General features: G+C 54.5%; 1 protein-coding gene across 3 annotated transcripts in view; it reads left to right on the top strand.

The window, feature by feature from the left end:
- Positions 1–27,133, top strand: part of SART1 (spliceosome associated factor 1, recruiter of U4/U6.U5 tri-snRNP) — a 51,131-nt gene that overhangs the window by 14,233 nt on the left and 9,765 nt on the right. For all 3 annotated transcript variants that reach the window (XM_090129563.1, XM_090129564.1, XM_090129562.1), the window contains exons 10-16: positions 3,236–3,345; positions 4,756–4,919; positions 9,694–9,816; positions 12,289–12,434; positions 15,019–15,129; positions 18,863–18,950; positions 22,212–22,302. In XM_090129563.1, coding sequence (XP_089985689.1) covers positions 3,236–3,345; positions 4,756–4,919; positions 9,694–9,816; positions 12,289–12,434; positions 15,019–15,129; positions 18,863–18,950; positions 22,212–22,302 — 833 coding nt within the window. The remainder of the gene's footprint in view (positions 1–3,235; positions 3,346–4,755; positions 4,920–9,693; positions 9,817–12,288; positions 12,435–15,018; positions 15,130–18,862; positions 18,951–22,211; positions 22,303–27,133) is intronic.

Genomic DNA, 27,133 nt, shown 5'->3' on the forward strand with positions numbered 1-27,133 from the left:
GGATGGGGGGGAGATTTTGGGGGGGGGTTGGGGGCAAGGGGGAGATTTTGGGGGGGGAGATTTGGGGGGGGGTTGGGGGCAGGGGGAGATTTTGGGGGGGGAGAATTTGGGGGGGGGTTGCGGATGGGGGGGAGATTTTGGGGGGGGGTTGGGGGCAAGGGGGAGATTTTGGGGGGGAGATTTGGGGGGGAGATTTGGGGCAGGGGGGAGATTTGGGGGGGGTTGGGGGCGGGGGGGAGATTTGGGGGGGGAGATTTGGGGGAGTTGGGGGCAGGGGGAGATTTTGGGGGGGGAGAATTTGGGGGGGGGTTGGGGGTGGGGGGGAGATTTGGGGGGGGAGAATTTGGGGGGGGGTTGGGGGCGGGGGGAGATTTTGGGGGGGGGGAGATTTGGGGGGGTTTGGGGGTGGGGTGGAGATTTCAGGGGGAGATTTTGGGGGGGAGATTTGGGGGGGGTTGGGGGCAGGGGAGAGATTTTGGGGGGGGAGATTTTGGGGGGGGAGATTTGGGGGGGGCTTGGCGGTGGGGGGGAGATTTTGGGGCAGGGGGGAGATTTTGGGGGGGAGATTTTGGTGGGGGGGGAGATTTTGGTGGGGGGGGAGATTTGGGGGGGGTTGGGGGCAGGGGGGAGATTTTGGGGGGGAGATTTTGGGGGGGGAGATTTGGGGCGGGGGGGAGATTTTGGGGGGCGGAGATTTTGGGGGGGTTGGGGGGGGTTGGGGGCAGGGGGGAGATTTTGGGGGGGGAGATTTGGGGCGGGGGGGAGATTTTGTGGGGGAGATTTAGGGGGGGGTTGGGGGCAGGGGAGAGAATTTGGGGGGGGAGATTTTGGGGGGGAGATTTGGGGGGGGTTGGGGGCGGGGGGGAGATTTTGGAGGGGGAGATTTGGGGGGGGGGTTGGGGGCAGGGGAGAGAATTTGGGGGGGGAGATTTGGGGGGGTTGGGGGCGGGGGGGAGATTTTGGGGGGGGGAGATTTTGGGGGGGGAGATTTGGGGCGGGGGGAGATTTGGGGGGGGTTGGAGGTGCGGGGGAGAATTTGGGGGGGGGTTGGGGGCGGGGGGGAGATTTGGGGGGGGAGATTTTGGGGGGTTGGGGGCAGGGGGGAGATTTTGGAGGGGGGGAGATTTGGGGCAGGGGGGAGATTTGGGGGGGGTTGGGGGCAGGGGGGAGATTTGGGGGGGGAGATTTGGGGCGGGGGGGAGATTTTGGGGGGGCAGATTTTGGGGGGGGGTTGGGGGTGGGGTGGAGATTTGTGGGGGGAGATTTGTGGGGGAGTTGGGGGCAAGGGGGAGGTTTTGGGGGGGGAGATTTGGGGGGGGAGATTTGGGGGAGTTGGGGGCAGGGGGGAGATTTGGGGGGGAGATTTGGGGGGGGAGATTTGGGGGGGTTGGGGGCAGGGGGGAGGTTTTGGGGGGGGGAGATTTGAAGGGGGATGGAGATATTGGGGGTGGGAGAGATTTTGGGGGGGGGACGTTGGGGGGGATTTTGGGGGAGTGGGGACGGGGGGGATTTTGGAGGGGGGGATGTGGGGGGGTTTTGGGGGGGGCTTTGAGGGGATTTGGGGGGTGGAGAATTTTGGGGGGGCTGGGGGGATTTGAGGGGGGAGAATTTTGGGGGAGATGGGGGGGATTTTGGGGGGGAGATTTGCAGGTAGGGGGGAGAATTTGGGGGGGTTGGGAGGGGGAGCATTTTCGGGGGGGGTTGGGGGAGGTTGGGAGGGGGGGAGATTTTGGGGGGGGGGTTGTGAGGGGGGGCTTTGGGGGTGAATTTTTGGGGGATTGGGTGGAAGATTTTGGGGGGGGTGGGGGGGCTTTGGGGGGGAGATTTTGGGAGGTAATTTGGGGGGGGGGTTGAAGGGGGGAGCATTTTTGGGGGGGTGGGGGGTTTTGGGGAGGGGGATTTGGGGGGGGGGGCTTGGAGGGGCAATTAGTGGCAGATTTGGGTCCATTTGAGGCGGATTTGGGGCACGTCCCCATTTCCTCCCCCCCCCCCCCAGGCCCATTTTTGGGGTAAATTTGGGGGGATTTGGGCTCATTTTGGGGTTTTCCCCCCCCCAGGCCCATTTTTGGGGTAAATCCGGGGGCATTTGGGCTCCTTTTGGGGGTTTTCCCCCAAACCAGGCCCATTTTTGGGGTAAATTCAGGGGGATTTGGGCTCATTTCGGGGTTGTTTCCCCCCCCCAGGCCCATTTTGGGGGTGAATTCGATGGGATTTGGGCTCATTTTGGGGTTGTTCCCCCCCCCCAGGCCCATTTTTGGGGTAAATTTGATGGGATTTGGGCTCATTTTGGGGTTTTCCCCCAAACCAGGCCCATTTTTGGGGTAAATTCAGGGGGATTTGGGCTCATTTCGGGGTTGTTCCCCCCCCCCCCAGGCCCATTTTTGGGGTAAATTTGGGGGGATTTGGGCTCCTTTTGGGGGTTTTCCCCCAAACCAGGCCCATTTTTGGGGTAAATCCGGGGGGATTTGGGCTCATTTTGGAGTTTTACCCCAAACCCGACCCATTTTTGGGGTAAATCCGGGGGATTTGGGCTCACTTTGGGGTTTTCCCCCCCCAGGCCCATTTTTGGGGTAAATCTGTGTGGATTTGGGCTCATTTTGGGGGTTTTTCCCCCCCGGGCCCATTTTTGGGGTAAATCCAGGGGGATTTGGGCTCCTTTTGGGGTTTTCCCCCAACCCAGCCCCATTTTTGGGGTAAATCCGGGGGCATTTGGGCTCCTTTTGGGGGTTTTCCCCCAAACCAGGCCCATTTTTGGGGTAAATACGGGGGCTTTGGGCTCCTTTTGGGGGCTTTCCCCCAAACCAGGCCCATTTTTGGGGTAAATTTGGGGGCATTTGGGCTCCTTTTGGGGCTTTTCCCCCAACCCAGCCCCATTTTTGGGGTAAATTTGGGGGATTTGGGCTCATTTTGGGGTTTTCCCCCAACCCAGCCCCATTTTTGGGGTAAATCCGGGGGCATTTGGGCTCCTTTTGGGGGTTTTCCCCCAAACCAGGCCCATTTTTGGGGTAAATCCGGGGGGATTTGGGCTCATTTCGGGGTTGTTCCCCCCCCCCAGGCCCATTTTTGGGGTAAATTTGATGGGATTTGGGCTCATTTTGGGGTTTTTCCCCCCCAGGCCCATTTTTGGGGTAAATCCGGGGGGATTTGGGCTCATTTTGGGGTTTTCCCCCCCCCCAGCCCCATTTTTGGGGTAAATCCGGGGTATTTGGGCTGACTTTGGGGTTTCCCCCCCCAGTTCCGTAAGCCCCGACGCCGGGTTCGCCGGCTGCGCCGTCGGGAGCGGCTCCGCGCCGATGAGCTCCTGCCCAGCGCCCCCCCCCAGAGCCACGGGGACTTCGGGTCCAGGTGGGGGGGCGTCCTGACCCCATAACCCCACCCCGACCCTATAACCACACCCTGTAATCCCGCCTTGATCCTGTAACCTTGTATTGGGATGGGGAGGAGGGAGCATCCCGACCCTATAACCCCGTATTGGGATCGGGGGGGGGGCATCCCGACCCTATAACCTTATATTGGGATTGGGGGGGGGCACCTTGATCCTATAACTCCACCCCAGTCCTATAATCCCATATTGGGATGGGGGGGCACCCCGATCCTATAACTCCACCCCGACCCTATAACCCCATATTGGGATGGGGAGGGGGCATCCTGACCCTATAACTCCACCCCGACCCTATAACCCCATATTGGGATGGGGGGGGGGCATCCCGACCCTATAACCTTATATTGGGATTGGGGGGGGCACCTTGATCCTATAAGTCCACCCCGGTACTATAACCCCATATTGGGATGGGGGGGCACCCCGATCCTATAACTCCACCCCGACCCTATAACCCCGTATTGGGATGGGGGGGCACCCCGATCCTATAACTCCACCCCCACCCTATAACCCCGTATTGGGATGGGGGGGGCATCCCGACCCTATAACCTTATATTGGGATGGGGGGGGGCACCTTGATCCTATAACTCCACCCCGACCCTATAACCCCATATTGGGATGGGGGGGGGGGCATCCTGACCCTATAACCTTATATTGAGATTGGGGGGGGCACCTTGATCCTATAACTCCACACCGATTCTATAAACCCATTTTGGGATGGGGGGGGCACCCCAACCCTATAACCCTATATTAGGATTGGGGGGGGCACCTTGCTCCTATAACCCCATATTGGGATGGGGGGAGGGCACCCTGATCCTATGGGGTTCTGGGGGTCCCTATGGGGTTCTGGGCGTCCCTATGGGGTCTGAGGGTCCCTATGGGGTTCTGGGCATCCCTATGGGGTCTGAGGGTCCCTATGGGGTTCTGGGGGTCCCTGTGGAGTTTGAGGGTCCCTATGGGGTTCTGGGGGGGTCACTATGGAGTCTGAGGGTCCCTGTGGGATTCTGGGGGGGTCCCTATGGGGTTCTGGGGGGGTCCCTATGGGGTTCTGGGTGTCCCTATGGGGTTCTGGGTGTCCCTATGGGGTCTGAGGGTCCCTATGGGGTTCTGGGGGTCCCTGTGGAGTTTGAGGGTCCCTATGGGGTTCTGGGGGGGTCCCTATGGGGTCTGAGGGTCCCTATGGGGTTCTGGGGGGGTCCCTATGGGGTTCTAGGCGTCCCTATGGGGTCTGAGGGTCCCTATGGGGTTCTGGGCGTCCCTATGGGGTCTGAGGGTTCCTATGGGGTTCTGGGGGGTCTCTGAGGCTTCCTACGGGTTCCTGGGGGGGGGAGGGGCTCCCTATGGGGTCTGAGAGTTCCCCCCCCCTTTTTTTTTAGGACACGCGGCCGCGGGCGCCGAGAAGAGGAGGGGGAGGGGGGGGCAGAAGAGCCCCCAGGGGGGGAGGAGGGGGGGGGAGGAGGAGAGCCCGGCTGTGCCCCCCCCACGGAGCCCCCCCTGTCTGATGACACCCGAGTGGAGAGCATGGAAATGAGCAGCGACGGTGGGGGTTTTGGGGTGAAAAATGGGGGATTTGGGCAAATGGGGGGGAAATGGGGGGGGTAAGGGGGGAATATGGGGGGAAAATGGGGGGATTTGGGGGGAAAAATGGGGAGATTTGGGGGGGGGATATGGGGGGTTTGGGGGGAGAAATGAGGGGATTTGGGGGAAAAAAGGGGGATTTGGGGCAAATGGGAAATATGGGGGTTGGGGGGGAAATATGGGAGATTTGGGGGGGAAAATGGGGGGAAACTGGGGAAAAATTTGGGGAAATTGGGGGGCTTGGGGGGAAAATGGGGGATTTGGGGGGAAAAATGGGGGATTTGGGCAAATTAAAGGAAAATGGGGGATTTGGGGGGGAGAAATGAGGGGATTTGGGGGAGAAATGAGGGGATTTGGGGGAGAAATGAGGGGATTTGGGGAAAAAATGGGGGATTTGGGGCAAATGGGGGGGAATATGGGAGATTTGGGGGGGGGAAGGGGAAAAATGGGGGGAAACTGGGGGGTTTGGGGGGAAAACTGGGGGGATTTGGGGGGAAAAATGTTGGGAAAATGGGGGGCTTGGGGGGAAAATGGGGGATTTGGGGGGGAAAAATGGGGGATTTGGGCAAATTAAGGGAAAATGGGGGATTTGGGGGGGGGGAATATGGGAGATTTGGGGGGCGAAAGGGGAAAATGGGGAAAAAGGGGGGAAAATGGGGGGATTTGGGGGGAAAAATGTTGGGAAAATGGGGGATTTGGGGGGAGAAATGAGGGGATTTGGGGAAAAAATGGGGGATTTGGGGCAAATAGGGGGAAATGGTGGGGTTGGGGGGGAAATATGGGAGATTTGGGGGGGAAAATGGGGGGAAACTGGGGAAAAATTTGGGGAAATTGGGGGGCTTGGGGGGAAAATGGGGGATTTGGGGGGAAAAATGGGGGATTTGGGCAAATTAAAGGAAAATGGGGGATTTGGGGGGGAGAAATGAGGGGATTTGGGGGGGAAAATGGGGGATTTGGGGCAAATTGGGGGGAAATGGGGGGGTTGGGGGGGAATACGGGAGATTTGGGGGGGAAAATGGGGAAAAATGGGGGAAATTGGGGGGGAAATGGGGGATTTTGGGGGGGGATATGGGGGGTTTGGGGAGAGAAACGAGGGGATTTGGGGGAAAAAATGTGGGATTTGGGGCAAATAGGGGGGAAATGGGGGGGGGAATATGGGAGATTTGGGGGAAAATGGGGAAAAATGGGGGGAAACCTGAGGGGTTTGGGGAGAAATATATGGGGAAAATGGGGGATTTGGGGGGAAAATGGGGGATTTGGGCAAATTAAAGGAAAATGGGAGATTTGTGGGGGGATATGAGGGGTTTGGGGAGAGAAATGAGGGGATTTGGGGGGGAAAATGGGGGATTTGGGGGAATATGGGGGGGAAAAACAGGATTTGGGGGGAAAATGGGGGGTTTGGGGGGAAAAAATTGAGGATTTGTGGGGGGAAATGGGGGAATTTGGGGGGAAAAATGTGGGATTTGGGCAAATTGGGGGAGTAATGGGGGGTTTGGGGGGCAAAGGGGGATTTGGGGGGAAGAATGGGGGAAAAACTGGGGGATTTAGGGGGAAAAATGGGGGATTTGGGCAAATTGGGGGGAAATGGGGGATTTGGGGGGGAAAATAGGGTGAAAATGGGGGACTTGGAGGGAAAATGAGGAATTTGGGGTGAAAAAGGGAGGTTTTGGGCAAATTGGGGGAGAAATGGGGGATTTGGTGGGAAAGAGGGGAGATTTGGGGGGGAAATACGAGAAAAATGGGGTTTAGGGGAAAAATGTTGGGAAAATGGGGGGCTTGGGGGAAAACTGGGGGATTTGGGGGGGAAAAATGGGAAAAATGGGGGATTTGGGGAGGAGAAATGGGGGGATTTGGGGTGAAAAATGGGAGGATTTGGGCAAATTGGGGGAGAAATGGGGGATTTGGGGGGAAGAGGGGGGAAAATTTGGGTAAAACGAGGTTTTTGGGGGGGGGGAAGGGGTGGAATTTGGGTGGGATTTCAGGCCAAAGTTTTGGGGTGAAAAAGAGGGATTTGGGGCGAAAGATTTGGGGCAAAAACCAAGGAATTGGGGGAAAGATTTTTGGGGTGAAAAAGGGCGATTTTGGGGCAAAGCTTTGGGGTAAAAAGAGGGAATTTGGGGGAAAAATTTGGGGGTGATGAAGGGGGATTTGGGGCAAAGATTTTGGGGTGAGAAAGTGGGATTTTGGGGCAAAGTTTTGGGGTGAAAAAGAGGGATTTGGGTGAAAGTGGTGGGTGCTGTTTTGGGGTGAAGCAGAGCGGTTTGGGGCGGAATTTTGGGGTGAAAATGGAGGTTTTTGGGTCAATGGGTGGCGGCGGCGTTTTGGGGTAAAAAAGGGCGATTTGGGGCCGAACTTTTGGGGTGAAAAAGTGGGATTTTGGGTCAGAGTTGTAGGAGTGAAAAAGGGTGATTTGGGGTAGAAGTTTTGGGGTGGAAAAGTGGGATTTGTGGCAAAGCTTTGGGGTAAAAAGAGGGAATTTGGGAGAAAAAATTGGGGGTGATGAAGTGGGATTTGGGGCAGAGATTTTGGGGTGAGAAAGTGGGATTTTGGGGCAGAGTTTTGGGGTGAAAAGGAGGGATTTGGGTGAAAGTGGTGGGTGCTGTTTTGGGGTGAAGCAGAGCGGTTTGGGGGTGGAATTTTGGAGTGAAAATGGGGGTTTTTGGGTCTTTGGGAGGCGGTGATGTTTTGGGGTAAAAAAGGGCGATTTGGGGCCAAACTTTTGGGGTGAAAAAGTGGGATTTTGGGTCAGAGTTGTAGGAGTGAAAAAGGGTGATTGGGGTGGAAGTTTTGGGGTGGAAAAGTGGGATTTGGGGCAAAGCTTTGGGGTAAAAAGAGGGAATTTGGGAGAAAAAATTGGGGGTGATGAAGTGGGATTTGGGGCAGAGGTTTTGGGGTGAGAAAGTGGGATTTTGGGGCAAAGTTTTGGGGTGAAAAGGAGGGATTTGGGTGAAAGTGGTGGGTGCTGTTTTGGGGTGAAGCAGAGCGGTTTGGGGCGGAATTTTGGGGTGAAAATGGAGGTTTTTGGGTCAATGGGTGGCGGCGGCGTTTTGGGGTAAAAAAGGGCGATTTGGGGCCGAACTTTTGGGGTGAAAAAGTGGGATTTTGGGTCAAAGTTGTAGGGGTGAAAAATGGTGATTTGGGGTAGAAGTTTTGGGGTGGAAAAGTGGGATTTGGGGCAAAGCTTTGGGGTAAAAAGAGGGGATTTGGGGGAAAAATTTGGGGATGATGAAATGGGATTTGGGGCAAAGTTTTGGGGTGAGAAAGTGGGATTTTGGGGCAAAGTTTTGGGGTGGAAAAGAGGGATTTGGGTGAAAGTTTTGGGGTGGAAAAGAGGGATTTGGGTGAAAGTTTTGGGGTGGAAAAGAGGGATTTGGGTGAAAGTGGTGGGTGCTGTTTTGGGGTGAAGCAGAGCGGTTTGGGGTGGGATTTTGGGGTGAAAATTGAGGTTTTTGGGTCATGGGGAGGCGGCGGCGTTTTGGGGTAAAAAAGGGCGATTTGGGGCTGAACTTTTGGGGTGAAAAAGTGGGATTTTGGGTCAGAATTGTAGGAGTGAAAAAGAGTGATTTCAGGTAGCAGTTTTGGGGTGGAAAAGTGGGATTTTGGGTCAGAGTTGTAGGAGTAAAAAAGGGCGATTTGGGGCCGAACTTTTGGGGTGGAAAAGTGGGATTTGGGGACAAAGTTTTGGGGTGAAAAAGAGGGATTTTGGGGCAAAGCTTTGGGGTAAAAAGAGGGGATTTGGGGGAAAAAAATTGGGGTGATGAAGTGGGATTTGGGGCAAAGATTTTGGGGTGAGAAAGTGGGATTTTGGGGAAGAGTTTTGGAGTGAAAAAGAGGGATTTGGGTGAAAGTGGTGGGTGCTGTTTTGGGGTGAAGCAGAGCGGTTTTGGGGTGGAATTTTGGGGTGAAAGTGGGGGTTTTTGGGTCATGGGGAGGCGGCGGTGTTTTGGGGTAAAAAAGGGCGTTTTGGGGCTGAACTTTTGGGGTGAAAAAGTGGGATTTTGGGTCAGAATTGTAGGAGTGAAAAAGGGTGATTTGGGGTAGAAGTTTTGGGGTGGAAAAGTGGGATTTGGGGACAAAGCTTTGGGGTAAAAGGAGGGAATTTGGGGGAAAAAATTGGGGGTGATGAAGTGGGATTTGGGGCAAAGATTTTGGGGTGAGAAAGTGGGATTTTGGGGAAGAGTTTTGGAGTGAAAAAGAGGGATTTGGGTGAAAGTGGTGGGTGCTGTTTTGGGGTGAAGCAGAGCGGTTTTGGGGTGGAATTTTGGGGTGAAAGTGGCGGTTTTTGGGTCAATGGGTGGCAGCGGCATTTTGGGGTAAAAAAGATGGATTTGGGGTCAGAGGTTTTGGGGTGAAAAAGTGGGATTTTGGGGCAAAGCTTTGGGGTCAGTGGGAGCGGAGGTGGCGCTACTTTGGGGTGAAGCAGAGCGGTTTGGGGGTGGAATTTTGGGGTGAAAGTGGCGGTTTTTGGGTCTTTGGGTGGCGGTGGCGTTTTGGGGTAAAAAAGGGCGATTTGGGGTCAGAGGTTTTGGGGTGAAAAAGTGGGATTTTGGGGCAAAGCTTTGGGGTCAGTGGGAGCGGAGGTGGCGCTACTTTGGGGTGAAGCAGAGCGGTTTGGGGGTGGAATTTTGGGGTGAAAATGGAGGTTTTTGGGTCTTTGGGAGGCGGCGGCGTTTTGGGGTAAAAAAGGGCGATTTGGGGCCGAACTTTTGGGGTGAAAAAGTGGGATTTTGGGTCAGAGGAGGCAGCGGCACCAGGATCCCCCCCTGTGCTGGAGGAGGACGAAGCGGAGCGGGAGCTGCAGCTGCACCTGGAGAGGGGGAGGCGGCTGCGGGCGCTGCGGCAACAGGCCAACATGCAGGTGGGATTTTGAGGTCAAAAGCGGTGATTTTGGGATTTTGGGGCTTTTGGGGGTTTTTATTGGGGGTTTGGGGTTGTTTTGGGGGGGATTTGGGGGTTTTTTGGGGGGATTTTGGGGTGGTTTTGGGGTCAGGAGATGCATGGGAATGCAGGCGGTGGCTGCGGGCACTGCAGCAGCACGTAGCACTGCATGGGAGTTTTGGGGCAAAAAACGGCGATTTTGAGATTTTGGGGCTTTTGGGGGTTTTTAGTGGGGGTTTTTGGGGTGGTTTTGGGGGATTTTGGGTGGATTTTGGGGTTTTGGGGGTGGTTTTGGGGTCGGGAGCTGCAGCTGGAGAGGGTGAGTGGCGCCTGTGGGCAGTGCAGCACTGCATGGACATTTTGGGGTAAAAAGCGGCAATTTTGGGGCTTTTTGGGGTTTTTTGGGACTTGGGTTTTTTGGGGGGGTCTTGGGGGGCATTTTTAGGGATTCTGGGGCATTTTGGGGTGGTTTTGGGGTCGGGAGCTGCAGCTGGAGAGGGGGAGGCGGCTGCGGGCGCTGCGGCAACCGGCCAACATGCAGGTGGGATTTTGGGGTCAAAAGCGGCGATTTTGGGATTTTGGGGCTTTTGGGGGTTTTTATTGGGGGTTTGGGGTTGTTTTGGTGGGTTTGAGGGGATTTTGGGGGAGTTTTGGGGTGGTTTTAGGGGTGGTTTTGGGGTCAGGAGCTGCACCTGCAAAGGGGGAGTTTTGGGGCAAAATAAAGTTTTTAATCAAAATTGCTGTTTTTCACCTTAAAATCCCCCTTTTCTCACTCAAATCCCCCCTTTCCCTTCCCCCAAATCCCCTTTCCTCCCTTTAACCCCAACACCCCCCTCATTAACCTCCCCTTCAGCTCCCTATCCCCCAAAATTCCCACTTTTAACCAAAATCCCCATTTTTCACCCCAAAATCCCCTTCCTCCCCCAATCTCCCCTTTCTCCCCCAATCTCCTCTTTCCCCCCGTTTTTCCCCCAAACCCCCTTTCCTCCCTTCATCCCCCCCCATTACCCCCCCTTCAGCTCCCTATCCCCCAAATTCCCACTTTTAACCAAAATCCCCGTTTTTCACCCCAAAATCCCCTTCCGCCCCCAATCTCCCGTTTCCCCCCCAATCGCCTCTTTCCCCCCCATTTTTCCCCCAAACCCCCTTTCCTCCCTTCATCCCCCCCCCCATTCCCCCCCCCTCACCTCCCTCTCCCCCCAAATTCCCACTTTTAACCAAAATCCCCACTTTTCACCCCAAAATCCCTTCTTTTCTCCCCCCCCCCAAATCCCCTTTTTTTTCACCCCAAATCCTTCATTTCTTCCCCCAAACCCCCTTTCCTCCCTTCATCCCCCCCCCCCATTCCCCCCCCCTCACCTCCCTCTCCCCCCAAATTCCCGCTTTTAACCAAAATCCCCATTTTTCACCCCAAAATCCCCTTTTCTTCTCCCCCCCAAATCCCCTTTTTTCACCCCAAATCCTTCATTTCTTCCCCCAAACCCCCTTTCCTCCCTTTAACCCCCCCCCATTAACCCCCCCCTTCAGCTCCCTATCACAAAAATTCCCACTTTTAACCAAAATCCCCGTTTTTCACCCCAAAATCCCCTTTTCTTTCTTTCCCCAAAATCCCTTTTCTTTTTTCAACCCCAAAACCTTCATTTCTTCCCCCAAACCAGTTTTTTGTCCTTTTAATCCCAAACTCCCCTCCCCTTCAGTTCCCTATCCCCCCAAATTCCCACTTTTAACCAAAATCCCCGTTTCTCACCCCAAAATCCCCTTTTCTTCTCCCCCCCAAATCCCCTTTTTTTTCACCCCAAATCCTTCATTTCTTCCCCCAAATCCCCTTTCCTCCCTTTAACCCCAACACCTCCCCCGTTACCCCCCCCTTCATTTCCCTATTCCCAAAGAATTCCCACTTTTAACCAAAATCCCCGTTTTTCACCCCAAAATCCCCTTCCGCCCCCAATCTCCCGTTTCCCCCCCAATCGCCTCTTTCCCCCCCATTTTTCCCCCAAACCCCCTTTCCTCCCTTCATCCCCCCCCCCCATTCCCCCCCCCTCACCTCCCTCTCCCCCCAAATTCCCGCTTTTAACCAAAATCCCCGTTTTTCACCCCAAAATCCCTTCTTTTCTTTCACCCCCAAATCCCCTTTTTTTCACCCCAAATCCTTCATTTCTTCCCCCAAACCCCCTTTCCTCCCTTTAACCCCCCCCACATTAACCCCCCTTCAGCTCCCTATCCCCCAAATTCCCGCTTTTAACCAAAATCCCCGTTTTTCACCCCAAAATCCCTTCTTTTCTCCCCCCCCCCAAATCCCCTTTTTTTTCACCCCAAATCCTTCATTTCTTCCCCCAAATCCCTTTTCCTCCCTTTAACCCCAACAGCCCCCCCATTAACCCCAACTTCACCTCCCTCTCCCCCCAAATTCCCGCTTTTAACCAAAATCCCCGTTTTTTCCCCCAAACGCAGGCCCCCCCCCCCCCCGCCGTTTCCCTTTGGGGCCGCGGTTCCCGCGGAGCCGCGCGGCGCCGCCATCGTCTTCAACGCCACCTCCGAGTTCTGCAGGGCGCTGGGCGACATCCCCACCTACGGCATGGCGGGGAACAGGGGGGACGTGGTGAGGATTTGGGGTGAAAAACGGCGATTTTGGGCAATTCGGGGATGGGGGGGGCTTCACATATGGGGTGGGGGGCAGAAAGGGGTGAAAAATGGGGATTTGGGGGTAAATTTTGGGGATTTCGGGATGGAAAAAGGGTGATTTGGGGTTGGGTTTGGGGGTGGAAAGATGGCGAGGAATGGGGGGTGAGTGGTGAAGTTTTGGGGTGAAAAAGGGCGATTTTGGGCAATTTGGGGTGGGGGGGTTTCACATATGGGGTGGGGGGCAGAAATGGGCAAAAAATGGGGATTTTGGGATGGAAAAAGGGCGATTTGGGGGTGGGTTTGGGGCTGGAAAGGTGGTGGGGAATGGGGGGGATGTGGTGAGAATTTGGGGTGAAAAGGGGCGATTTTGGGCAATTCAGGGGTGGGGGCGGCTTCAGATATGGGGTGGGGGGCAGAAAGGGGCGAAAAATGGGGATTTTGGGGTGAAAAATGGGGATTTGGGTGTTGGCAAAGGGCGATTTGGGGGTGGGTTTGGGGCTGGAAAGATGGTGGGGAATGGAGGGGACGCGGTGAGGTTTTGGGGTGAAAAAGGGCGATTTTGGGCAATTTCGAGGGGGGGGGCTTCAGATATGGGGTGGGGGGCAGAAATGGGCAAAAAATGGGAAAAAATGGGGATTTTGGGGTAGGAAAAGGGCGATTTGGGGGTGGGTTTGGGGCTGGGAAGATGGTGGGGAATGGGGGGGAGGCGGTGAGGTTTTGGGGTGAAAAACGGCGATTTTGGGCAATTTGGGGGTGGGGGGGGCTTCACATATGGCATGGGGGGCAGAAAGGGGCAAAAAATGGGGATTTTGGGGTGAAAAATGGGGATTTTGGGCAGATTTGGGGATGGAGAATCTCCAAATATGGGATGGAAGGGATAGGGCTGTTGGGTGAGGATTTGGGGTGAAAAAGGGCGATTTTGGGCAATTTGGGGGTGGGGGGGGGGCTTCAGATATGGGGTGGGGGGCAGAAATGGGCAAAAAATGGGGATTTGGGGGTAAATTTTGGGGATTTCAGGATGGAAAAAGGGTGATTTGGGGTTGGGTTTGGGGCTGGAAAGATGGTGAGGAATGGGGGGTGAGTGTTGAATTTTTGGGGTGAAAAAGGGCGATTTTGGGCAATTTGGGGTGGGGGGGTTTTACATATGGGGTGGGGGGCAGAAATGGGCAAAAAATGGGGATTTTGGGATGGAAAAAGGGCGATTTGGGGGTGGGTTTGGGGCTGGAAAGGTGGTGGGGAATGGGGGGGATGTGGTGAGAATTTGGGGTGAAAAGGGGCGATTTTGGGCAATTTGGGGGTGGGGGCGGCTTCAGATATGGGGTGGGGGGCAGAAAGGGGCGAAAAATGGGGATTTGGGGTGAAAAATGGGGATTTGGGGGTTGGAAAAGGGCGAATTGGGGGTGGGTTTGGGGCTGGAAAGATGGCGAGGAATGGGGGGGACGTGGTGAGGTTTGGGGTGAAAAACAGCGATTTTGGGCAATTCGGGGGTGGGGGGGGCTTCAGATATGGGGTGGGGGGCAGAAAGGGGTGAAAAATGGGGATTTGGGGGCAGATTTGGGGATGGAGAATCTCCAAATATGGGATGGAAGGGGTAGGGCTGTTGGGTGAGGATTTGGGGTGAAAAAGGGCGATTTTGGGCAATTTGGGGGGGGGGGGCTTCAAATATGGGGTGGGGGCCAGAAAGGGGGGGCAGAAATGGGCAAAAAATGGGGATTTTGGGGTAAATTCTGGGGATTTGGGGATGGAAAAAGGGCGATTTGGGGGTGGGTTTGGGGCTGGAAAGATGGTGGGGAATGGGGCGGCGATTCTGAGGATTTGGGGGCGGTGATTTTGGGCTGAATTCTGGGGATTTTGGGTCAGGACTTTGGGGTTCTTGGGCAGTGATTTTGGGGTTACATGCGGGGATCTTGGGGCAGTGACTTTGGGATTTTTGGGCAGAGATTTTGGGCTGAAATCTTGGGATTTTGGGTCAGGACTTCGGAGTTTTTTTGGGGCGGCAATTTTGAGGTTTTGGGGGCGGTGATTTTGGGGTGAATTCCGGGGATTTTGGGTCAGGACTTTGGGGCTTTTTGGGGCGGTGATTTTGGGGTTAAATGCGGGGATCTTGAGGCAGTGATTTTGGTGTTTTTTGGCAGGGATTTTGGGCTGAATTCCGGGAATTTTGGGTCAGGACTTTGGGGTTTTTTGGGGCGGCGATTTTGAGGTTTTGGGGGCGGTGATTTTGGGGTGAATTCCGGGGACTTTGGGGCAGGACTTTGGGGTTTTTTGGCAGTGATTTTGGGGTGAATTCTGGGGATCTTGGGGCAGAGATTTTGGGGTTTTTGGGCAGAGATTTTGGGCTGAATTCCGGGCATTTTGGGTCAGGACTTTGGGGCTTTTTGGGGCGGTGATTTTGGGGTTAAATGCGGGGATCTTGAGGCAGTGATTTTGGTGTTTTTTGGCAGGGATTTTGGGCTGAATTCTGGGCATTTTGGGTCAGGACTTCGGAGTTTTTTTGGGGCGGCGATTTTGAGGTTTTGGGGGCGGTGATTTTGGGGTGAATTGTGGGGATTTTGGGGCAGGAAATGGAGCGAGAGGAGCGGCCATCGCCTCCAGCAGCGCCGGATTCGGAGGGGGAGGAAAACGTGGGGTGGAGCAGCGTCGACATCAGCGAGGAGCGGCAGCAGCACGAGGTGGGGTTACATAGAAAGGGGACCCCAAATATGGGGGGGGGACCCCAAATGGGGGGGGGGACCCCAAATATGGGGGGGGGATCCTAAATATGGGGGGGATTCTGAAATATAATGGAGACCCCAAATGGGGGGGGGGGGGCGAAATATGGGGGGGATTCTAAAATATAAAGGGGATCCCAAATATGGGGGGGGGACCCCAATTGGGGGGGGGGACCCCAAATAATGGGGGGGGGATTCTAAAATATAAATGGGACCCCAAATATGGGGGGGACACCTGAAATATGGGGAGGGGGTTCTAAAATATAAAGGGGACCCCAAATGGGGGGGGATCCCAAAATATGGGGAGGACCCCAAATATGGGGGGGGATCCTAAATATGGGGGGGATTCTGAAATATAATGGAGACCCCAAATGGGGGGGGGGGGCGAAATATGGGGGGGATTCTAAAATATAAAGGGGACCCCAAATATGGGGGGGACCCCAAATATGGGGGGAGGATTCTAAAATATAAATGGGACCCCAAATATGGGGGGGTGGACCTGAAATATGGGGAGGGGGTTCTAAAATATAAATGGGACCCCAAAAATGGGGGGGGATTCCAAAATATGGAGGGGACCCCAAATTTGGGGGGGATCCTATATATGGGGGGGGATCCTAAATATTGGGGGGGGATTCCAAAATATGGGGGGGGTCTGAAATATGGGGGGGGACCCCAAATATGGGGGGGGGATCCTAAATATGGGGGGGATTCTGAAATATAATGGAGACCCCAAATGGGGGGGGGGGGGCGAAATATGGGGGGGATTCTAAAATATAAAGGGGATCCCAAATATGGGGGGGGGACCCCAATTGGGGGGGGGGACCCCAAATAATGGGGGGGGGATTCTAAAATATAAATGGGACCCCAAATATGGGGGGGGACCTGAAATATGGGGAGGGGGTTCTAAAATATAAAGGGGACCCCAAATGGGGGGGGATCCCAAAATATGGGGAGGACCCCAAATATGGGGGGGGATCCTAAATATGGGGGGGATTCTGAAATATAATGGAGACCCCAAATGGGGGGGGGGGGGCGAAATATGGGGGGGATTCTAAAATATAAAGGGGACCCCAAATATGGGGGGGGACCCCAAATATGGGGGGAGGATTCTAAAATATAAATGGGACCCCAAATATGGGGGGGTGGACCTGAAATATGGGGAGGGGGTTCTAAAATATAAATGGGACCCCAAAAATGGGGGGGGATTCCAAAATATGGGGGGGGTCTGAAATATAAAGGAGACCCTAAATATGGGGGGGGACCCCAAATATGGGGGGGGATTCCAAAATATGGAGGGGACCCCAAATTTGGGGGGGATCCTATATATGGGGGGGGATCCTAAATATTGGGGGGGGATTCCAAAATATGGGGGGGGTCTGAAATATGGGGGGGGACCCCAAATATGGGGGGGGGATCCTAAATATGGGGGGGATTCTGAAATATAATGGAGACCCCAAATGGGGGGGGGGGGGCGAAATATGGGGGGGATTCTAAAATATAAAGGGGATCCCAAATATGGGGGGGGGACCCCAATTGGGGGGGGGACCCCAAATAATGGGGGGGGGATTCTAAAATATAAATGGGACCCCAAATATGGGGGGGGACCTGAAATATGGGGAGGGGGTTCTAAAATATAAAGGGGACCCCAAATGGGGGGGGATCCCAAAATATGGGGAGGACCCCAAATATGGGGGGGGATCCTAAATATGGGGGGGATTCTGAAATATAATGGAGACCCCAAATGGGGGGGGGGGGAGGCGAAATATGGGGGGGATTCTAAAATATAAAGGGGACCCCAAATATGGGGGGGGGCCGAAATATGGGGGGGGATTCTATAATATAACGGGGACCCCAAATATGGGGGGGGGGGGGATCCTAAATATGGGGGGGGGGATCCTAAATATGGGGGGGGGGATTCTAAAATATAAAGGGGACCCCAAATATGGGGGGGATCCCAAATATGGGGGGGATTCTAAATATGGGGGGGATCCCAAATATTGGGGGGGGTTCTAAAGTATAAAGAGGACCCCAAATGGGGGGGGGGGGCGAAATATGGGGGGGGATTCTAAAATATGGGGGGGACCCCAAATATGGGGGGGGACCCTAAATTTTGGGGTGGGGATTCCAAAATATGGGGGGGTTCTGAAATATAAAGGGGACCCCAAATTGGGGGGGATTCTAAAATATGGGGGGGACCCCAAATATGGGGGGGGTTTCTAAAATATAAAGGGGACCCAAAATATGGGGGGGGATCCTAAATATGGGGGGGGATTCCAAAATATGGGGGGGATTCTAAAATATAAAGGGGACCCCAAATATGGGGTGGATCCTAAATATGGTCATAAAACCCCACAAATTCCCATTTTTTGGACATAAACCCCCAAATTGCCCATTTTTGGACATAAAACCCCAAATTCCCATTTTTTTGCCCCTCAAATCTCCTTTTTTGTCCCCCTAATGCTTTTCTTTTTTTCCCTAAAAAGCCAAAATGTCCCTTTTTGGCCCCAAAATTGCCATTTTTTGGACATAAAACCCCCCAAATTGCCATTTTTTGGACATAAGACCCCAAAATTTCCATTTTTTGGAAATAAAGCCAACCCCTAAATTCCCGTTTTTTGGACATAAAACTCCCAAATTGCCACTTTTGGACATAAAACCAACCCCAAAATTGCCATTTTTAGGTCATAAGACCCCAAAATTGCCATTTCTTTGGACATAAAACCAACCCCCAAGTTCCCATTTTTGGACATAAAACCAACCCCAAAATTGCCATTTTTTGGTCATAAGACCCCAAAATTGCCATTTTTTGGACATAAAACCCCCCAAAATTGCCATTTTTGGACATAAAACCAACCCCAAAATTGCCATTTTTAGGTCATAAGACCCCAAAATTGCCATTTCTTTGGACATAAGATCCCCAAACTGCCATTTTTTGAACATAAAACCACCCCAAAATTCCCATTTTTGGACATAAAGCCAACCCAAATTTCCCATTTTTGGACATAAAACCAACCCAAAATTGCCATTTTTTGGACATAAGACCCCAAAATTGCCATTTTTTTGGACATAAAACCCCCCAAAATTGCCATTTTTGGACATAAAACCAACCCCAAGTTGCCAATTTTTTGATATAAAACCCCCAAATTGCTGTTTTTTGGGGCATAAAACCCCAAAATTGCCATTTTTGGACATAAAACCAACCCCAAATTCCCATTTTTTGGACATAGGACCCCAAAGTTGCCATTTCTTTGGACATAAAACCAACCCCAAATTGCCATTTTTGGGACATAAAGCCAACCCAAAATTGCCATTTTTGAACATAAAACCAACCCCAAATTCCCATTTTTTGGACATAAGACCCCAAATTCCCATTTTTGGACATAAAACCAGCCCCAAAATTGCCATTTTTGGACATAAAAGCCCCAAATTCCCATTTTTTGGACATAAGACCCCAAAATTGCCGTTTTTTGGTCATAAAACCCCCAAATTGCCATTTTTTGGACATAAGACCCCAAAATTGCCATTTTTGGACATGAAACCAACCCCAAAGTTGCCATTTTTGGGACATAAAGCCAACCCAAAATTGCCATTTTTTGGACATAAAACCTACCCCAAATTGCCACTTTTTGAACATAAGACCCCAAAATTGCCATTTTTTGGGCATCAGACCCAAAATTGCTGTTTTTTGCCCCAGTTCTCGGCCGCCTCCACCACCATCCTGGACGAGGAGCCCATCGTCAACAGGGGGCTGGCGGCCGCCCTGCTGCTCTGCCAGAACAAAGGTGGGGCTGGGGGGGTTTGGGGTCCTTTGGGGGGATTTGGGGTCGTTGGGGGGATTTGGGGTCGTTTTGGGGGGGATTTGGGGTCACTATGGGGGGATATGAGGTCGTTTGGGGTCACTATGGGGGGGATTTGGGGTCCTTTGGGGGGGATTTCGGGGGATTTGGGGGGATTTGGGGTCACTATGGGGGCATTTGGGGTCACTATGGGGTCGTTTGGGGGGGATTTGGGGTCACTATGGGGCGATTTGGGGGGATTTGGGGTCGTTTTGGGGGGGATTTGGGGTCACTATGGGGGGATTTGGGGTCGTTTGGGGTCACTATGGGGGGGATTTGGGGTCGTTTGGGGGGGATTTGGGGGGATTTGGGGTCACTATGGGGGGATTTGGGGTCGTTTTGGGGGGATTTGGGGTCATTTGGGGGCGATTTGGGGTCACTATGGGGTCGTTTGGGGGCATTTGGGGTCACTGGGGGGATTTGGGGTCGTTTTGGGGGGGATTTGGGGTCACTATGGGGGGGATTTGGGGGCATTTGGGGTCGTTTGGGGGGGAATTTGGGGTCACTATGGGGGCATTTGAGGTCATTTGGGGTCACTATGGGGGGATTTGGGGTCAGTATGGTGGGGCTGGGGGGGGTTGGGGTCGTTTGGGGGGATTTGGGGTCGTTTTGGGTGGGTTTGGGGTCACTATGGGGGGATTTGGGGTCGTTTTGGGGCGGATTTGGGGTCGTTTGGGGGGATTTGGGGTCAGTATGGGGGGATTTGGGGTCGTTTTGGGGGGCATTTGGGGTCGTTTTGGGGGGCATTTGGGGTCACTATGGGGGGGATTTGGGGTCGTTTGGGGGGGATTTGGGGGGATTTGGGGTCACTATGGGGGGATTTGGGGTCACTATGGGGTCGTTTGGGGGGGATTTGGGGTCACTATGGGGCGATTTGGGGGGATTTGGGGTCGTTTTGGGGGGATTTGGGGTCACTATGGGGGGGATTTGGGGGCATTTGGGGTCGTTTGGGGGGGAATTTGGGGTCACTATGGGGGCATTTGAGGTCATTTGGGGTCACTATGGGGGGGATTTGGGGTCACTATGGTGGGGCTGGGGGGGGTTGGGGTCGTTTGGGGGGATTTGGGGTCGTTTTGGGTGGGTTTGGGGTCACTATGGGGGGATTTGGGGTCATTTGGGGTCGTTTTGGGGGGGATTTGGGGTTGTTTGGGGGGATTTGGGGTCAGTATGGGGGGATTTGGGGTCGTTTTGGGGGGGTTTGGGGTCCTTTGGGGGGGATTTGGGGTCGTTGGGGGGGATTTGGGGGGATTTGGGGTCACTATGGGGGGATTTGGGGTCGTTTTGGGGGGATTTGGGGTCATTTGGGGTCGTTTTGGGGGCGATTTGGGGTCACTATGGGGGGGATTTGGGGGGGATTTGGGGTCCTTTGGCGGGGATTTGGGGTCGTTTTGGGGGGGGATTTGGGGTCACTATGGGGGGGATTTGGGGGGATTTTGGGGGGATTTGGGGTCACTATGGGGGGATTTGGGGGCATTTGGGGTCGTTTGGGGAGGATTTGGGGTCGTTTTGGGGGGATTTGGGGTCACTTGAGGTCACTATGGGGGGGATTTAGGGTCGTTGGGGGGGTTTTGGGGTCGTTTTGAGGGGATTTGGGGTCACTATGGGGGGATTTGGTGTCGTTTGGGCGGGTTTGGGGTCATTTGGGGGGGTTTGGGGTTGTTTTGAAGGGATTTGGGGTCACTATGGGGGCACTTGAGGTCATTTGGGGTCTTTTTGGGATTTGGGGTCATTTGGGGTCACTATGGGGGGATTTGAGGTCATTTGGGGGGGATTTGGGGTCACTATGGGGTGATTTGGGGGGATTTGGGGTCGTTTTGGGGGGGATTTGGGGTCACTATGGGGGCATTTGAGGTCATTTGGGGTCACTATGGGAGGGATTTGGGGTCGTTTTGGGGGGATTTGGGGTCGTTGGGGAGGGTTGGGGTCGTTTTGGGGGGATTTGGGGGCATTTGGGGTCGTTTTGGGGGGGATTTGGGGTCACTATGGGGGGGATTTGGGGTCGTTTTGAGGGGATTTGGGGTCATGGGGGTCATTTGGGGGGATTTGGGGGCGTTTGGGGGGGATTTGGAGTCACTATGGGGGAGATTTGGGGTCATTTGGGGGGAGGCATTTGGGGGGTTTGGGGGTCATTATGGGGGGCATTTGGGGTCATTTTGAGGGTATTTGGGGTCATTTGGGGGAGATTTGGGGTCGTTTGGGGGATTTGGGGGATTTTAGGGTCATTTGAGGGGGATTTGGGGTCATTCTGGGGGGATTTGGGGGGATTTTGGGGGGCTATGGGGCAGCTGTAGGTCAGTTATGGGGTGTTATGGGGCAGCTATGGGTCAGTTGTGGGGCAGCTGTGGGGCAATTATAGGGCAGCTGTGGGGCAGCTGTGGGTCAGTTATAGGGTAGCTATGGGGCAGCTATGGGTCAGCTGTGGGGCTGCTATGGGGCAGCTATGGGTAGCTATAGCTATGGGATAGTTATGGGGCAGCTGTGGGTCAGTTATGGGGCAGTTTTAGGGCTGTTATGGGGCAGCTGTGGGGCGGTTTTAGGGCTGTTATGGGGCAGCTGTGGGTCAGTTATGGGGCAGCTATGGTGTAGCTATGGGGCAGTTATGGGCTGGTTATGTGTGAGCTGTGGGTCAGTTATGGGGCAGCTGTGGGGCAGCTATGGGGCAGCTGTGGGGCAGTTATAGGGCCGTTATAGGGCAGCTGTGGGTCAGTTATGGGGCAGGGGTGGGGCAGCTATGGGGCAGTTATAGGGCTGCTATAGGGCAGCAGTGGGGCAGTTATGGGGCAGCTGTGGGGCAGTTATCAGGCTGTTATGGGGCAGCTGTGGGGCTGTTATGGGGCAGCTGTGGGGCAGTTATAGGGTGGCTGTGGGGCAGCCATGGGGCAGTTATAGGGCCGTTATGGGGCAGCCATGGGTCAGTTATGGGGCAGCTTTGGGGCAGCTGTGGGTCAGTTATGGGGCAGCTTTGGGGCAGCTGTGGGTCAGCTATGGGGCAGCTGTGGGTCAGCTATGGGGCAGCCGTGGGGCAGCTATGGGGCAGCTATGGGTCAGTTGTGGGGCAGCTATGGGGCAGCTATGGGGCAGCTATGGGTCAGTTGTGGGGCAGCTGTGGGGCAGCTGTGGGGCAGCCGTGGGGCAGCCGTGGGGCAGCAGTGGGGCAGCAGTGGGGCAGCAGTGGGGCAGCAGTGGGGCAGCCGCGTGCTCCCCCAGGGCTGCTGGAGACGACGGTGCAAAAAGTCGCCCGCGTGAAGGCGCCCAACAAATCGCTGCCCTCCGCCGTGTACTGCATCGAGGACAAGATGTGAGCCCACAGCGCCCCAAAACGCCCCAAAACGCCCCAAAATGCCCCAAAATGACACCTCTGTACCCCATGTCCTCAGTGTGACCCCAAAGTGGCCCCTAAATGGCCCCAAAGTGGCCCCAAAATGGCCCCAAATGGCCCCAAAATGTCACCTTTGTACACCAGTGTCCTCAGTGTGATCCCAAAGTGGCCCCAAATGGCCCCAAAGTGGCCCCAAATGGCCCCAAAGTGGCCCCAAAATGGCCCCAAATGGCCCCAAAATGACACCTCTGTACCCCGCTGTCCTCAGTGTGACCCCAAAGTGGCCCCAAATGGCCCAAAAGTGGCCTCAAAATGACCCTAAAATGGCCCCAAGTAGCCCCAAAATGTCACCTTTGTCCCCCAGTGTCCTCAGTATGAGCCCAAAGTGGCCCCAAAGTGGCCCTAAATGGCCCCAAATGGCCCCAAAATGGCCCCAAATGGCCCCAAAATGTCACTGTTGTGCCCCAGTGTCCTCAGTGTGACCCCAAAGTGGCCCCAAATGGCCCCAAAGTGGCCCCTAAATGGCCCCAAAGTGGCCCCAAAATGGCCCCAAATGGCCCCAAAATGACACCTCTGTACCCCGCTGTCCACAGTGTGACCCCAAAGTGGCCCCAAAGTGGCCCAAAATGGCCCCAAAATGGCCCCAAATGGCCCCAAAATGTCACTGTTGTGCCCCAGTGTCCTCAGTGTGACCCCAAAGTGGCCCCTAAATGGCCCCAAAGTGGCCCCAAAATGGCCCCAAATGGCCCCAAAATGTCACCTTTGTACACCAGTGTCCTCAGTGTGATCCCAAAGTGGCCCCAAATGGCCCCAAATGGCCTCAAAATGGCCCAAAATGACCCGAAAATAGCCTTAAAAGACCCCAAAATGTCACCTCTGTACCCCATGTCCTCAGTGTGACCCCAAAGTGGCCCCAAGTAGCCTAAAAGTGGCCTCAAAATGGCCCCAAAATGGCCCTAAATTGCCCCAAAATGTCACCTCTGTATCCCGGTGTCCTCAGTGTGATCCCAAAGTGGCCCTAAATGGCCCCAAAGTGGCCCCAAATGGCCCCAAATGGCCCCAGATTGCCCCAGATTGGCCCTAAATGACCCCAAAATGTCACCTCTGTACCCCATGTCCTCAGTATGACCCCAAAGTGGCCCCAAATGGCCCAAAAGTGGCCTCAAAATGACCCTAAAATGGCCCCAAGTAGCCCCAAAATGTCACCTTTGTCCCCCAGTGTCCTCAGTGTGATCCCAAAGTGGCCCTAAATGGCCCCAAAGTGGCCCCAAATGGCCCCAGATTGCCCCAGATTGGCCCTAAATGACCCCAAAATGTCACCTCTGTACCCCATGTCCTCAGTGTGACCCCAAAGTGGCCCCAAATGGCCCAAAAGTGGCCTCAAAATGACCCTAAAATGGCCCCAAGTAGCCCCAAAATGTCACCTTTGTCCCCCAGTGTCCTCAGTATGAGCCCATAGTGGCCCCAAATGGCCCCAAAGTGGCCCTAAAATGGCTCCAAATGACCCCAAAATGTCACCCTTGTACCCCAGTGTCCTCAATATGAGCCCAAAATGGCTCAAAAGTGGCCCCAAATGGCCCCAGATTGGCCCTAAATGGCCCCAAAATGTCACCCTTGTACCCCAGTGTCCTCAATGTGGCCCTAAATTGGCCCCAAAATGGACCTAAATGACCCCAAAATGGCCCCAAAATGGCCCCAAATGGCCCCAAAATGTCACTGTTGTGCCCCAGTGTCCTCAGTGTGACCCCAAAGTGGCCCCAAATGGCCCCAAAGTGGCCCCTAAATGGCCCCAAAGTGGCCCCAAAATGGCCCCAAATGGCCCCAAAATGACACCTCTGTACCCCGCTGTCCACAGTGTGACCCCAAAGTGGCCCCAAAGTGGCCCCAAATGGCCCCAAAATGGCCCCAAATGGCCCCAAAATGTCACTGTTGTGCCCCAGTGTCCTCAGTGTGACCCCAAAGTGGCCCCTAAATGGCCCCAAAGTGGCCCCAAAATGGCCCCAAATGGCCCCAAAATGTCACCTTTGTACACCAGTGTCCTCAGTGTGATCCCAAAGTGGCCCCAAATGGCCCCAAATGGCCTCAAAATGGCCCAAAATGACCCGAAAATAGCCTTAAAAGACCCCAAAATGTCACCTCTGTACCCCATGTCCTCAGTGTGACCCCAAAGTGGCCCCAAGTGGCCTAAAAGTGGCCTCAAAATGGCCCCAAAATGGCCCTAAATTGCCCCAAAATGTCACCTCTGTATCCCGGTGTCCTCAGTGTGATCCCAAAGTGGCCCTAAATGGCCCCAAAGTGGCCCCAAATGGCCCCAAATGGCCCCAGATTGCCCCAGATTGGCCCTAAATGACCCCAAAATGTCACCTCTGTACCCCATGTCCTCAGTATGACCCCAAAGTGGCCCCAAATGGCCCAAAAGTGGCCTCAAAATGACCCTAAAATGGCCCCAAGTAGCCCCAAAATGTCACCTTTGTCCCCCAGTGTCCTCAGTGTGATCCCAAAGTGGCCCTAAATGGCCCCAAAGTGGCCCCAAATGGCCCCAGATTGCCCCAGATTGGCCCTAAATGACCCCAAAATGTCACCTCTGTACCCCATGTCCTCAGTGTGACCCCAAAGTGGCCCCAAATGGCCCAAAAGTGGCCTCAAAATGACCCTAAAATGGCCCCAAGTAGCCCCAAAATGTCACCTTTGTCCCCCAGTGTCCTCAGTATGAGCCCATAGTGGCCCCAAATGGCCCCAAAGTGGCCCTAAAATGGCTCCAAATGACCCCAAAATGTCACCCTTGTACCCCAGTGTCCTCAATATGAGCCCAAAATGGCTCAAAAGTGGCCCCAAATGGCCCCAGATTGGCCCTAAATGGCCCCAAAATGTCACCCTTGTACCCCAGTGTCCTCAATGTGGCCCTAAATTGGCCCCAAAATGGACCTAAATGACCCCAAAATGGCCCCAAAATGGCCCTAAATTGCCCCAAAATGTCACCCTTGTACCCCAGTGTCCTCAGTGTGTGCTCAAAATGTCCCCAAAGTGGCCCTAAATGGCCCCAAAATGTCACTGTTGTGCCCCAGTGTCCTCAGTGTGACCCCAAAGTGGCCCCTAAATGGCCCCAAAGTGGCCCCTAAATGGCCCCAAAGTGGCCCCAAAATGGCCCCAAATGGCCCCAAAATGACACCTCTGTACCCCGCTGTCCACAGTGTGACCCCAAAGTGGCCCCAAAGTGGCCCCAAATGGCCCCAAAATGGCCCCAAATGGCCCCAAAATGTCACTGTTGTGCCCCAGTGTCCTCAGTGTGACCCCAAAGTGGCCCCTAAATGGCCCCAAAGTGGCCCCAAAATGGCCCCAAATGGCCCCAAAATGTCACCTTTGTACACCAGTGTCCTCAGTGTGATCCCAAAGTGGCCCCAAATGGCCCCAAATGGCCTCAAAATGGCCCAAAATGACCCGAAAATAGCCTTAAAAGACCCCAAAATGTCACCTCTGTACCCCATGTCCTCAGTGTGACCCCAAAGTGGCCCCAAGTGGCCTAAAAGTGGCCTCAAAATGGCCCCAAAATGGCCCTAAATTGCCCCAAAATGTCACCTCTGTATCCCGGTGTCCTCAGTGTGATCCCAAAGTGGCCCTAAATGGCCCCAAAGTGGCCCCAAATGGCCCCAAATGGCCCCAGATTGCCCCAGATTGGCCCTAAATGACCCCAAAATGTCACCTCTGTACCCCATGTCCTCAGTATGACCCCAAAGTGGCCCCAAATGGCCCAAAAGTGGCCTCAAAATGACCCTAAAATGGCCCCAAGTAGCCCCAAAATGTCACCTTTGTCCCCCAGTGTCCTCAGTGTGATCCCAAAGTGGCCCTAAATGGCCCCAAAGTGGCCCCAAATGGCCCCAGATTGCCCCAGATTGGCCCTAAATGACCCCAAAATGTCACCTCTGTACCCCATGTCCTCAGTGTGACCCCAAAGTGGCCCCAAATGGCCCAAAAGTGGCCTCAAAATGACCCTAAAATGGCCCCAAGTAGCCCCAAAATGTCACCTTTGTCCCCCAGTGTCCTCAGTATGAGCCCATAGTGGCCCCAAATGGCCCCAAAGTGGCCCTAAAATGGCTCCAAATGACCCCAAAATGTCACCCTTGTACCCCAGTGTCCTCAATATGAGCCCAAAATGGCTCAAAAGTGGCCCCAAATGGCCCCAGATTGGCCCTAAATGGCCCCAAAATGTCACCCTTGTACCCCAGTGTCCTCAATGTGGCCCTAAATTGGCCCCAAAATGGACCTAAATGACCCCAAAATGGCCCCAAAATGGCCCTAAATTGCCCCAAAATGTCACCCTTGTACCCCAGTGTCCTCAGTGTGTGCTCAAAATGTCCCCAAAGTGGCCCTAAATGGCCCCAAAATGCCCCCAAATGTCACCTCTGTACCTCAGTGTCCTCAGTGTGACCCCATTGACCCCGTAGGGATCCCAGTGCCCCCAAATCCCAATCCCCCCTCCGTCTCCGTGGACCCCATAACCCCACTGACCCCATAACTGACCCCATAGGGCCATAGAGGACAAGTACAGCCATTGACCCCATTACCCCCAGTGCCCCCATTGACCCCATTACCCTCATTGACCCCAATGTCCCCATTATCCCCACTGACCCCATAACCGCCCCCATAACCCCATAACTGGCCCCGTACCCCATATAGGGCCGTAGACAGCAAGTACAGCCATTGACCCCATATAACCCATATGACCCCATGTGACCCCATATGACCCCATAACCCCATGTGACCCCATATAACCCCATATGACCCCATATAACCCCATGTGACCCCATAACCC

Source organism: Phasianus colchicus, chromosome 37 (assembly GCF_987193195.1).
Source record: "Phasianus colchicus chromosome 37, bPhaCol1.hap1.1, whole genome shotgun sequence".
Lineage (NCBI taxonomy): Eukaryota > Metazoa > Chordata > Aves > Galliformes > Phasianidae > Phasianus > Phasianus colchicus.